The sequence below is a fragment of the Pholis gunnellus genome (genome assembly GCF_910591455.1).
Source record: "Pholis gunnellus genome assembly, chromosome: 6".
Taxonomy (NCBI): Eukaryota; Metazoa; Chordata; class Actinopteri; order Perciformes; family Pholidae; genus Pholis; species Pholis gunnellus.
In genome coordinates this window covers 8,281,605-8,295,770 of record NC_136532.1, presented here as the reverse complement: position 1 = coordinate 8,295,770, position 14,166 = coordinate 8,281,605, and the positions used below count along the sequence as shown (strand labels likewise).

Genomic DNA, 14,166 nt, shown 5'->3' with positions numbered 1-14,166 from the left:
TGTTTTGACGTTAAAGCACGTACGTTCTGCACTCTCGTGAACGAGCAGTAAAATGCACGGCCCGCCACTGGTTGTATAGAGACGGGTTGTATATAGGTGAGTGTGAAGAGGAAGAGGAACGGTGAGGACGACAGGCAGTCGGCGCCCTTCACTTCAGGCCTCGGATCGTCCACGAAGAGGACGAGAGAAGAGGACTACAGAGAGTCGGCGCCCTCCACTTCAGGCCTCGGTCCCTCCACAAAGAAGAGCCGGGCAGATGACTACAGATGGTCTCCACCCTCCACTTCAGGCCGCTTTTACAAAGGATTGTGGATGTCGGATGAAGACAGTGACTCGGATTGACACTGACAGCCTGTTTGCTGCAGGATTGTACCTTTGTGTCTGGTAGGACTGATAAAGCACCAGACAGCCTTCCCTTGCGTCTGGCGGGGTTGGTGATAGGTAGCATCCTGCAGCAGAGCTTTTAAATATTGTTTCTTTGTTGATTTTCTGTTTGAGTAATAGTTGATGCTAGATGTAGAAACTAGAGGTAAGTTAACAGTGAATGGTTGTTATTCTGTTGTGTATTTTTCTTTATAAAGTCTAGATGTCTTTAGCAGACAAAGGTAAGTCAACATTTAATAACAACATTAACACAAGTTGTCTCAAAGTCTCCCTTTACAGTTATTCAAAGATTGTTCATTTTACTCTATATCTGTTTTTCATAGTTAGGTGAAGGTGGCTGTACCAGCCAGAGGTATGGTAAAAATTACTAACGTTAAGAAAAATTTTCCAAGTCTCTTTTACTCAGGTATCGATGGCTGTAACACAGGAAGCAACATCCTGGATCGCCTAGACAACAGATGTGTTCACTCTGGACCAGATGAGAAGGATGGAGGACTACAGGACCAGATGGAGAGCGGCGGTCTGTCAGTCCTTCAGTGGGCTGAGTAAGTAATCCCTCACTAAGACTACAGAAGTATCAGTAATAAGATTCCATCATTGAACAATGTAAAGGTTGTATAGTTGAGTTAAAAGTGTTCATCTCTTGTGTTTGTGTCTCACAGGGCAGGACTCCTCTGTGCCTTTGTCTCACTCCTGGGGCAGTTGAGAGTGGACGTCAACCAACCCATCATCCCAGGAAGACCCAGACCCACCACAGACCATTGAACCACTCTCAGCACCCCAGTGAGTACGGTTACGTCCTCCCTGCCCCTCCACCCGACACCACCCGCTCCACCCACCAGCCGAGAGGACGAGGAGCGCCCCCTCCCCACCGGCACAGAGGACGTAGTTTGTCTCCGTCTGCTTCTTCTGTGCTGGTGGGTTTGGGAAGCTCCTCACACACACAGGAAGCCGTCAGCAGCTCTTTGCATCGGATCACAAACCAAGAAGCAGACAGACGGTTCAGGCTGAACGAGAAATGATAATTCTAAAAACCTCAAGGTCTTTCATTTGTCACATACGTATGTTCGTGTGAACTGTATGCATACAAATAAATGTATGACAAACTTTCTAAATATGTTCGCAGACGAAACAGCGGTCATCGGCCTCATCAGAGACGGTGATGAGTCTGCGTACAGACGGGAGGTTGAACAGCTGGTCCTCTGCTCGCCTATCACTGTGTGGTTTGGATCGGCCACCAAACAGGACAGAAAGAGACTACAACGGATTCTTTCCACTGGCCGTCACTCTGTTGAACAATAAATAAGTCATATTGCACTACTACCTCTGTTTGTACTATCACCACCATTTGCACTATCACCTCAATTCCATTGCCATTGTTTATAGGTTTATGTTCACATGTGTATATATATATTACATTACATTACAGTCATTTATATATATATATATATATATATACACACTTTCTTTTGGATATATATTTATACTTATATTGTATATAGCTGTTAAATGTTTTTATCTATATCTGTTCCCTTTTTTATTCTTTATATATATTTTTTCTTGTTTATTGTAAATTTGTGTATGTACATTGAGAGCGGAGTGGAAACCCGAGACAAATTCCATGTAAGCGTACGCATACGTGGCCATAAAGCTGATTCTGATTCTGATAATATTTCTAATATATTTAAAAAATCTGACAATGTATGACAATTAACATACAATAAATATTGTGCAAGTGATAATTTAATATTTTGATTTTCATTTGACTCAAAGGCATTACTGTTAGTACTCTTAAGTATTGATAATCATAATATTACATGTTGATATAAATAAAATGGGGAAAGCTTTAGATTACGGCCCGCAACGTGCAGAATAATTCTTCCCAATTGAATTACAACTAAATCATAAATAATTGAAATGTGTACTGATTGTTTACTAGTACAGAACGTAATGACGCACACATGTAGGTGCAAGGGAACAAGATGTGACACAGGATTGGGACACAGCTAATGTGTGAAGTTTATGCTTTCGTTATAAATGTCACATTATATATTCAGGGAAATCCGAATCAAACTAAAATTAATACATAAAAAATGTTTTTTCGGGCATCGACAATGTGATCTAATTGATATGTCAAGTCTGAACAACTTTTGAAAGAAAGAAACAATCATTTTGTTTACAGAATGTCATCCCACGACTTGGTTTGCCTTTTCTGGAATCAGAATAGTATCTGGAGCCTTTTGTCGTTTGCTGGATTTTAGCAGCAGAAGAGCTGGTGTATTCTCTCTCCCTGTTGTAGCAGCGTTGGTAAGAGTACTAGCAGTAATAGGTGTAGTGCTGGTGGTAGCAGCATGCAGAGCAGTAGTAGTGCTGAATGCAGGCTCTGCAATGCAGGTGTGCACACAGCTACAAATATGTGATGAAAGGCCTCACTGAGAGCCGAGAGCCGAGACCCTATCTGACCCATGTAGAGCTCCCCCCTCACTCTCTTGCTCCCCCTCTCACTCCCTTTCGGCTCTTCAAAGAAGAGGGAGCTGCCACACAGAAGAAGAAGAAGACGAAGAAGAAGAAGAAGAAGAAGAAGAAGTGGGTGACCACAAACAAAGAGGAAAAAATAGAGAGAGGAAGAAGTGCTAAGAAACAGGGAGTGCTCTGACGTGCATCTGTAGCAGTGTCCCCTCGTGCAGCTACACCCCCCCCCCCCTCGAGCAGCCCGACCCCTGACACAAATGTGACACCCCAGCTGCCAACCCCTGCCCCCCCCACCACCACCACCCCACTCTCCTCTCCGAACCCCCACCCACACCACCAACCCTTACCCCCCAGCTCCAGCATTACCATATGTATGGCTCCCCTCGCCCCTGATTATGCTAATCACCTGTCCGGCCCCTGCAGCCCCTAAAATGGGTGTATTTAGCAGTCGACTGGCTCCCAATGCAGCTTCCCCTGGGCCCGAGGTGTACATTCACACACTCCTCAATGGGCAGATTCTTCCACGTTGCTGCCTTCATTCAGGTCCCACTCTCCCCTCCCAACCCCCCACCTCCACCCCGAAAAAAATCCTATTCAACGCCAATGGATTCACAGAGCAGTGGATAGAGTAGTAGGGCAAGAAAATGCTGACAGAAAGTCTGTGTTTGTAGCATGTGCGTGCATACATGCAGTGGTGGATTAAAAATACCCGACACATCAGACAAATGATGTATTAACTGGTGCCTGCGACCAAGAGGATGTGAGATGTGATGCCTCTGCCACTGTAAGTGATGCAAAAGTGTTAAAAACTCTCCACAGTACACTCTTTTGTTATGTTAAAATAAGAGACATAAAAAAAAAATGAATGAGAAAAACAACTCTTCCATCAACTCCATTGGCTCCATTGGGAGAACAATTCTCATCCTTGATCTTCTGTCAGTGGCCTGTCCAATGCAAGCCAGGTGAGCGACCCCCCCCCCCCCCACTGCATCTACTGCCCTGTGATTGGCCCACAGCCCAGCCATAACAGACTGTGACACAAGCCTGAACAGCCGATCGCAACCAGCCATCTCTCTGTCATTTCCTGGAAAGATGGCCCATGACTCCAGGTATCCCAAAATCACACATTCCAAAGTGTCAAGTAGAAAAAACAGAGAAAGTGTGAATGGGAGGAAGACAAAAATAAACCGCATTGCTTTTTCCAGTTACTCGCAATAGGTTTTTTGTTTTTTACCTTTGCGCATAATTAAGTTTACAGTTGCTAGGGCTGGGTATCAAAATAATCAATATCGGTGCCAACACGAAATGTAGGTCTCAGTGCCGGTACTTCGTCATTAAATGTTTTTGGCCACTTTTAGCTCCGTTTTGATCTCCGCCAACTCCTGAGGGAAATGTCTGGCTCTATGCTTCCTTCCTGTCAGTTACTAACTTGGTGTAGCGTACAGCTGATTGACGAGGGCTTTTTTTCTTTAACACTGCTGCCTGTTGCAGCCAAAAATGTACGCTGATGAGAGCAGAGAGAGTGAACCAAAACCGTAAAAGCTGCGGTCTAAAAAACCAAAACAATGAACTGAAAGACACTAAAACGCTCTGTAGAGCAGATGGGAACTGCAGAGTTGGGTTATTGTTCTCTGTGGATTTGCCCCTTTGAGTTATCCCTTTCCCATTGCACAGACATTTGATTCATTGTTGATATAAAAATATGGATAAGCTAAGCTGCTTTAAATAAATAATACTGCTGAAAGTGTCAGTAAACAAGCCTCAGAATCTGACCAAGCGATACTAAAGCTCAATTTACTTTTGCATTCGCTGTGAGCGGGACAACTGCATCAGCACACTTGATTAAAACGTTCAAGCTAACACTGAAAAAGTCAACGTTTTAGGGATTTTGCCTAAAGCCCCAGTGGGTTTGAAACACGGCCTTTATTCATCCAGTGTGCAGATGCTCGTCTTTTTTCCTACACTGAATTTGTTATGCTGCATCCGTTCCGCCCAGGACAAAACTGTTGGATTTAAATGTCTAAACAGAAAACCATGAAGACAATGACAGAAAAAAAGTGGTGCCCATCAGGCCTCGCTGCACTTCATAACACAACAGCCGAGTCACAAGTTCCCAATGTCCTCACGCTTCAGCCAGACTCGCAGGGCGGTCTCAGTTCAGGAGACTGTTTCACTCTGACGCATACTGACTTAATCTGGAGTCCAAACCTCTCAATCATCTGGGAGAGGAAATGTTTTATATCACTCTATCTTTATGCCTCGCGTGTGCATGTGTGGTACTTGTGTAACGGCTGCGGCGGCCAGGTTCTATGACGTTGTGCTGTAGGAATTGCAATGAACTATACTGCTACGTATGTGTGCCAGAGGGGCTAAGAAACTCAGACGATCACACACAATTCGGAGATGTTTACGGTGCGTTTGCGTGAAAAATTCTCGGCAGGCACTACATTCTGAAAGGCATCAATCCACACCCCAATCTCTCTCCTGGCGTACGGTAGGCACTGCAGCCAAAACACAAACACACTACCGCTACTATATTCCTGCTTCTTCCCTCGCATGGCCCCCCCCCCCCCCACACACACACACACACACACACACACACACACACACACACTCTCTTTCCCTCTGCTGTTGTACTTTCTCCACCCCTCTGGCAGTCAGCGCTGTGAGGGAGGGAAGAGAGGAAAGGGGAAGAGGGGAGGGAGGGATAGGAGGGTAGGCGAGGGGAGGGAAGGGAAGGAGGGAGGCCAGACCACCCTGCTCTCATGGCAGGGCTGAGTGTTTACATTGCCGTGGCTCACTCTGTAATACATCTGGCATTCTGAGGCCACTCTCTCCAGCCAGGGACGGGGGAGTGGTGGTGGTGGTGGTGGTGGGGGGGAAGGGGGGGGGCTCGGGTAAAGAGAGAGACCTTTCTGGCAGAAGGGGAAGAGAGAGGGAGAGAAGGAGGAGGTAGAGGGGGAGGGTAATTCTCTCCACAGTCTCCTGTGGTCGGTCATTCGCCGGGCTCTGGTTTTTGAATAAGAGCGCCTGAAAGAATGCAAAATGTAAACAGAGAGCTTGGAGGCATCTCAGGATGTCGTTTGTGAATGGGAGTGCGTTCGCGCGCGCGCACACACATATACACACACACACACACACAGCATGGTCAACAAGAGGATTTTTAAAAGTTATTTGAAATTTACTTTCGCCAGGTAGGGGTAATATACACAAAACTGCTTTCAGATGAGGGAGCGCTAGCTTGAGAAAACAGCGCTGCTGCAAGTCTGTGTACAGTACCAGAGGCGCAATGTTTCCCCACACTAAATCCCTCACCAGCAGGCCTGCACTTTTCATCAACTCGTAAAGTTTAACACAACACGCTGGAATGTTATTCCATCTATAGCGCTTTAATCCTGTTTGTAGTGAACGGATAAACACAAACCTAATTGAGGCCAGTTTTGAAAAAAGTGTGCAGGCTCACACTTGTGTGTGGATGGAGAGAGAAAGACGGATGACTCTATGCAGTGGATTCTGTGCAAACTAGGAACGAATATTGGGTGTGGGCGCATTTGGTGTGTGTGTGTGTGTGTGTGTGTGTGTGTGTGTGGATTTGATTGCTTGCGGCTGCTGAATGAAAGCAGTTGGAGATGGAGTGTGAGGGAGAGAGTGAAAGAAAACGAGAGAAAGAGGAGGAAAACAGATGAATAAAGACAATAAATAGCCTGCCATGCCAGCCCTGGTAAACCACCATACTCACTCGCAGAACCAGAACTGCAAAGCCTCACAGCGAGCCTGAATGTGTGGGTGTGTGTGTGTGTGTGTGTGCATGCATCCATGTATCAATGCTCCCATGCACATCAAACGCTGGATAATTCAATCACGCAAACCACAATCCTCTCAGTGGAGACGCCACATTCAGGGCTCTCCTCCTTCTCCTCCTCCTCCTCCTCTTTCTCCTCCTCATCTTCGTCCACAAGAAAGGATGTCAGGGCTTCTTCCGCATGCACTTAACATTACACCGCTCCCCTCTCCGCTGCCATTACCAGCAAAACAACAAAACAACCACCAACTCTGTCAACTCAGCTCTTAATCACCCTAGATATGAAACAGACATGCGAGCGAGGGAGGGAGTTGCTTTACAAAGACAAACCGTTGGTCCCATCAGACTGGATTCTGAAACCTTAACTCAGGCTTAGGATGCACACAAACATGGATGGGCGCCATTTGAACCGTTACATATGGATTTCAGGAATAAGCCGAAAGCAGACAAGACAATAAATAATGAACATTCGGGGAACGGGACCTTGAATTGCCTCCTTGTGGCGTCGTTCCTCAACATATATTCTTACGTTACAGCAGGAATGATGACTTGCTTTGAAGTGGAAGATGGAGATTTGAGTTAGGACAATTTACAGAAAATCACAGATTAAAGAAAAAAGAATTACATCAGATTCACTGCCCTCTGCTGGAGGACAGATGTCAAAAGGTTAAACACAAGCTCATAAAGTGCAATACTGACACAGGAGAACAACGCACAGTCTCCTAACAACATCTGCTTCATGTGAGATGCCCTCATACCCGCGAACACACATGCGTAGAGACGCATATGCAGGACACAAGCAACGCCTGGTGACAGCTGCGACTTCTGCTGCATTTCCTCCAGCCCTCCCCATCCTCCATCCCCCTCCCTCCCTGCTCTGCTGCGAGTCTTCACTCTGCACCCAGGCCACAGGGTGAGTATCAGGTGAGGTTTTAAATAGCGGGGCCTCCGCGAGATGACCTCAGGGTCCCAGGGGTCTACCCTCGTGGCCCCTGGCCTCTACACTTATGTCCCCCCCCCCCCCAAAGAAAGCGCTCCGGGACCTGGGGCCTCCTCTCAGTCTGTAGCCTCGAGGCTACGATCCGTAGCCCTGCGCCCCCAGCCCGGCCAATAAATCTGCAGAACTCATTTCAACTTGAATCGCTCACACGTATCTCGAACCACGACTCAGCCAAGATTACGGTGCAGCTCCATCTCATCTGCTCAACCCCCAAACGTTCTCCTGCCTGTACCTTCTCCCACCCATCAACACGGACCCCTTAGGTCCTCTGTCAGCACAGAAACCGAGCGAAGGAGCGAGGGGGCCGTCCTACAGGAAGGCCAATGTTTACGCGATACTGTTTTAATTAGAGGCAGGCGGCGCCGCTATTTTCTTTACAATTTGGCCTGTGTTTGCCTGAAACCCAGAATGCCATGGGATGGCTCCATTTTCCATTTGTGGCCAGGAGGAACTTTCTTATTCCTCTCCTCTGTGTCTCTGCTCCCTGAACGCAGCTTACGGTTAATCATCGCAGGATCATCGAGAATCATCTGCAATCTGAAACCGAGGACGCATCTGAAGTCAAACGCGGGCCAATGTAGGCGTGCGGTCGGACATTGAGGAAAGCACACAGACGGGGGGGGGGGGGACCACAATACTACAACTTCCTGTTTGAGCCCATAGTTTCCTATGAGGGTCACAGTGGACACAAACGCAGTGTTTATCTGCAGTGTGGATGCCATCTGCCCTAAATACACGCCACTGTCATTTGCATGGGGTCTAGGGAGGAAAACAAGATTTTGAAAGATAAAAAAAAGCGTTCCTTAAATGTTTAGCAAAACACAAACCCCCATACATCCTCGTCGGTTTGACACAATCGCCTCTTTGTGCAGACGTGCGTCTCACTCCCCATTGGTCTCTGTCGCTTTGTCTAATAAACAGAACTTCCTGTGTCTGAGTGTTTATAAACAGTGTGCTGAGTGAGCACTGTGAGAAGAGACGATCCCTGCGAAAGCTGCTGCACGTGACAGCGTGCAGAATAAACACGCCAGTCCGCTGGGGTTTACGCGGCTAATAGGTGGTCTGCCGTAAACTTCGGCACCGGCGAAAATGGTCGATTATAAAGGATTTGAGAGATCTAATATGAGCTGGGTGTACTGTGTGTGTGTGTGTGTGCGTGCGTCCACAGGCCACACAGCTTCCAGGCGGGGTCGTCCACGGGTCGCCTGCGGAGGGCAGTTCCAAATGAAACATAAACAGCCGCTCAGTCCTCTCCTCCTCTCTCTCCTCTTTTTCCTCTCAGACGATGGGCCAGTCCCCCAGCACGGCCCAGCACAGCGCTCCGCGGTCCAGGCAGAACTGATCTATCCCTCAGCTGTGCAGTCTAATCTAAACAAACAGATCTCTCCCTATCAACATCTGGAACCCCTCACGTACCGGGGACCTAGGAAACCACCGCAGCCTAGTCTCTTTGTCAGTGTGTGTGTGTGTGTGTGTGTGAGCAGGTCTCTGTGCATTGGCATGAGCCAGTGCGAGGCCACGTTGTAGACGTCTACCAGAGGTTAATAGGCTTGGTTCAACAGAAAGCTACAGCCTGTTCTGACAATACTAAAGCGCGATGCTGTAACTTGGGTGAAACACTAAAGAGTAAAGTAAGGGCCAAGCAAAAAGAAAGGCTACACAACAATTTAATCATCAGTTATGTGCCAGTAAAGTTGATGTAAATGCCACAGATAATAGCGCAAGGGGGCTGGTGGATTATTTATTTTTTGCAGTGCAATAACAAGAATAATGCTAAATACCAATCACAAATTAGCAGGACCTGAACTGATTTATTTTTCCTTTTCTGACAAACACAAAAAAGGTATTTCTTCCTAAATATCCATCCATATTTTTTGGAGAGTATACGAGTCATTTTATCCCATGTAGACTTAAAATATGGACGTAAACAGGTTTGCAGTTTGCTGCTTCATGAGGCAATGCAGCTGCAGTCAGCTTGAATTCATGACAATTGCAATGTCTTTCAATGGGGGGCGTTTTTCAAAGTGCCACAAAGTATAAGCATAGTGCATCATGTACTTCTCTGTTGTCCTTCCGTGTGCTCAGTATGCTCCAAGCCATATATATTTCAGCGCGGGTCTGTCATAACAGACCCCTCACCGCGGTGCACATGACCGCCGGTCTGACATGTGAAGAGAGGGTGTGAAAACAAGTGTGTTCCTCTGGCTACTATCAGGAGCCCTGCACACTGAGGAGGCTCCCCTTCTGCCTAAACCTGAGCCATCTGCGCCTGCGCCGCAGATTAGAAGAACACGCCGTCGGTCAGACCCCTGCAAGGGGAGAACAGCCAACCCGGGGAGGAGGTGGGGGTGTTTGATCCGTCTGCTTTAATGCTTGATCTCATGAGCTATACATATTTTTTTTTTTTTGGGGGGGGGGGGGGGTTTATTTGAGGGAAGGAAGGTAAAATGGGATGAAACCAGAAAAAAAAGCCGAACACGCAAACCTGACGACGACTACTATTTCGTTTCTTTTTTGTCATGACCAAAAGAAAATACTTTTTTTTCCAGTTTTTTCAGCAGCAAAATCTGCTCCTCCATTCATGACTCCTACAGCCGACTCTAGCCCCTAAGTGCAGGAATGCGGATCAAAGGGAAGGAAAAAAGCACAGCCCCTTACCCTTACACACCCCCCCCCCCCCCCCCCCCCTCCCTCAAAGCACCACCCATACGCACAGTCCCCCTTTTTTTTTCCTTCAAGTGTTCAGTCTTCATAAGTCGTTTCTGAAGAAACAACAACAACAACAACGACGACGAGTGAGTGAGTGAGTGAGTGAGTGAGTGAGCGGCCCGTCCACTCCACCAACACAAGGTCCCGTCCTCACTCCGCGTTTTCCCTGCAGCCGGAGACAAATCTTTTCGGAAAGTTGAGAGCTGTCCAAAACGGGACCACACACAGTCTCTGAGCATTCAACTGCTGGGGGCAGGCAGACACACACTCACACACTCTCACAAAATGGCGGCTTTGACGAAAATTTCCTCTCCCCCGAAAGCTGCTTTATGAACTTAATTACGACCTGACTTCGGAGTGCAGTCGCAGTCACCCCTTGCATGGCTTGTGTGTGCAGCCAACGTGGTTTTGGAACCAGAGGAGGCATAAATTCAGGAGATAAATGAAATTATTTTCAAGTTGCACTTGGCCACTTGCCAGGACCTAAACAATAAACAAACCCCTTGGCTTGTTTAGTAGCAGAACCAACCCGCTCCTCCAATCTAAACCATCCCGCGCAGTTTCCAAACACGCAATATGGAATTGCATAGCTTCAAAACCACTGGAAAAAAAAAAAAAAAACAGAACAGTTCTGGCATTTTACATTCAAACACACACACAAAACCAGATAAACTTGTCAAAAAACAGCCAATAATGAATCAGAAGTGTCTTACCTTCCACCCAGAGTTTCTCCACGTCCGTCTCCAAATTAGCTGCCCTTAAGCCCACGGCGAAGGCTCCGAAAATCATAAGGCCCACGACCAAAAACTTTCCGCAGTTCTTTTGTATGTAACAGCCCAGCCTGAATAACAGTCTCTGGAACTTCGCCCTCAGCCATAGAGGTGCTTTCCTCCCAGTCGCCTTCCCCTACAACGAGACAAGAGTCATGATGTCAGCGTCAATTCAAACCCCAAAAAAACACATTGCATTTACCTGGACAGGCGCTACCTGTAGGGTTTAAAGAGTAGAGGTGTGATCGTTAGACAGGCAAAGACATGACAACCACAGGTGGACCCAAGTGTGTTTAAGTCAAAGAGCCTTCAAAATATCTGACCCAAAGGAACCTCATCGGAGAAGGCTGGCTGTTCGGATTCGCTTTAAGACCGCAAAGACATTCATAAAAAAAGGGGCTCTCCGAGCGGACATGGGAGCTGTGATCAAAACAACAATAAAAACACATTCACCGTCTCACTCTCTGCTCGCTGACCTGTGATGGCTGAAACACACGCATCTGCCGAGGACCGCCGAGAAACCACCCAGGACTCCCCAGAGTGAGAGCCACAGGTTCTGTCATATCGGTAACACATATAAACTGTAACCTTAGCAGGAGTCATGCAGAAGAGGGAAGAGATCACACACACACACACACACAGAGCCTGGTCCCCTTTCTGTCATTTCGCTGGTAGAGCGAGGGGTTATGAAGATGCTAATACAGACACACTGACATATAGGGTGTCACAGGTGTGTGTTGCTGTGCTCCAAAATCGATTTGCAGCTGGATCTCCAGCGTGGATGGAGGTAAAAGACACAGTTATACACTAGGTGGCCTTTTTGATAATACGCCTCCCCGTGTCCCTGTTTCACACACAGACATCCTTGTTTTAACCCTTCTTTGGATGCATAACCATGCTGTAAAATAGCACAGCATGGTCCCTATGAATAGACGGAAGAAGTATAATAATGGCATTGGTCCCCAGAATGTGATCTATTTTGGGAGTGCTGTGATTTATCACCGACACACACACACACACACACGAACACACACACGCATGGGCTACATCAAACGTTGATATTAATCACCGTGAAAAGGTGCACGCGGTAAAAACCCACAAATACCACCACACACAACTCCCACTCCCCGTGTGTTCTCCGGCCTGTGCACGGGGGAGTGGAGGAGCCATCACGGTGGGGGGGACCTCACAATATTTATGAACGGAAGAGGGCAGCCACATGGATTATTTTTTGTTCTTTTCTTCACCTCTTAACGCGAGTCACCTAAGTTTGGGACACTGTCACACACACACAAAAAACTTAAATTTAGCGACCAAAAACTTTTTTTTTTACATTTTTTTGTATGCAGTTTGCAGAAAATAAGCTTTCTTGTTATGAAAACTGCCAGTGGCGGGGTTAGTGTGGACCGCGAGACGAAAGCTGCATGTTTTGCCCTCGTCTGTCTCGAGTCCCGTTACGGTTTGGGATGTGGTGATCGCGTGTGCGACTACAACTTGTTTTCACATCCTAAAAAAAAACAGAAGCCGGGTTGCACGAGAACGGTGTAAAATGTTGCTCAAGTTCCCGTTCGCTACAACCTTGCCTTACCCCCGTGTCCCCCCTACACCCGCTGCCCAGCCCGTCCCGTCCCGTTACCTAGCAGCGACTGGACATGGTTTGGCCACCTTTTCTTTTTTTTGTCGGCGAATACAATGAAACCAACACCATAAAGCTCCCCGGTTAAAGATGAGAAATAAGCACCTGGGTTATTTGCTCCAAAGCAAAGCCCGCGTCGCAGTAACTCGGGCGCTGCAAATACTCCAAATCCAGCGGTGCGTTGCGGGTATAGTCCCCCCTGTTCCTCCGCGTTATCCTCGGCCGATCGGGGTCTCTGTTTTCCTGCTCGGAGGGCGCATTAGCAGCCGTGGCCATGTTGCGGGGACTGCGAGACCGTTTCCCACTTTAGAGTATCTCCCCGAAAGCGTGCAGCGATATCCCAAGGCAACGGAGTTTCACTCTCGGAGATCTCACACCCGCGAAGTAGGACTTCATACTCCTGTTGGAGACGGCGAGTCAAAGTCTGCGCCTTCCATCCCAACATTTCGCGATCCGGAGGTCTCCGCCGCTTTCACCGCATTCACCGTGTCTCTTCCACACAAAAAAAGTAGGGTTTTCTCAAAAAGCGAAGTGCGCAAAGTGATTCCCATACACAAGTCGTCGGGTAAGAAACCTCGATGGTCGTTGCATTCTGGTGAGATCTATGTGGTCTTCCCCCTGGGCCGCGCGTCACGGCCAACTCTGAGATTCAATAGAAGAGGAGAAAAAGACCTCTCTCCATTTGGAGGCAGGAGGAGGAGGGGTGAAGAGAGAGGGAGAGAGAGAGAGAGAGAGAGAGAGAGAGAGAGAGAGAGAGAGAGAGAAAAAAAAGACTGGAGATCCCGCCTCTGGGGCTGTCAGATTGCAGGACTTTCTTGGATCTGATTGGTTCCAGAAGGGCAAAAATTACTCAGCAAACACGACTATTATTAGCTGCTTAGCAACAGCTCACTAAAGTAGAGAGACCACCCAGGCGGGGAGACCTCATGTGTGCATCTCCAACTTCAGGGGAGGCTCGACGAGGGCCAATCCCGCTTGGTGCGTTTGGTTGTTCTGGGTTTCTACGCAGCGCCCTGTCGCCACAGAGAGGCATTTCCCAGAGATAGAGGACCTGAAGTCCGAGGAAAGGTACGCGATTTGAGCGACGGAAGGGGGGCAGAGGAATGTTTTTTTTCTTCTATACCGCCACCATGATGGTGCTGGTAGTGAGCCTCAAATTACAGCGGTTCAAGGGGAGGTCCTACAGAATGATGTCGTTACAATGTCAGCCCCGCTATAGCGCATAGACTCAATGCAATTTACACTTTTATGTGGCCTTATTTATTTATAAGCTTGTTTGTACAAATAGCAGGGATACATCCAAAATTATTATATTTTTGTATTTAATAAATAAAGTTATGGTCACAATGATAAAAACAAACAGCGTCCCCAACTATGTCTGCATGTCAATCTG

At 47.5% G+C, this 14,166-nt stretch overlaps 1 protein-coding gene across 1 annotated transcript in view; it reads right to left on the bottom strand.

Annotated features, from left to right (window-relative positions):
• ptch1 (patched 1) overlaps positions 1–13,258 on the bottom strand; it is a 48,863-nt gene extending 35,605 nt beyond the window's left edge. The window contains exons 1-2 of the mRNA XM_079160919.1: positions 12,879–13,258; positions 11,081–11,273 (exon numbers count right to left, since the gene is read on the bottom strand). Of these exons, the coding sequence (XP_079017045.1) occupies positions 11,081–11,273; positions 12,879–13,049 (364 nt within the window). The 5' untranslated portion in view covers positions 13,050–13,258. The remainder of the gene's footprint in view (positions 1–11,080; positions 11,274–12,878) is intronic.
• Positions 13,259–14,166: the final 908 nt, after the last annotated feature.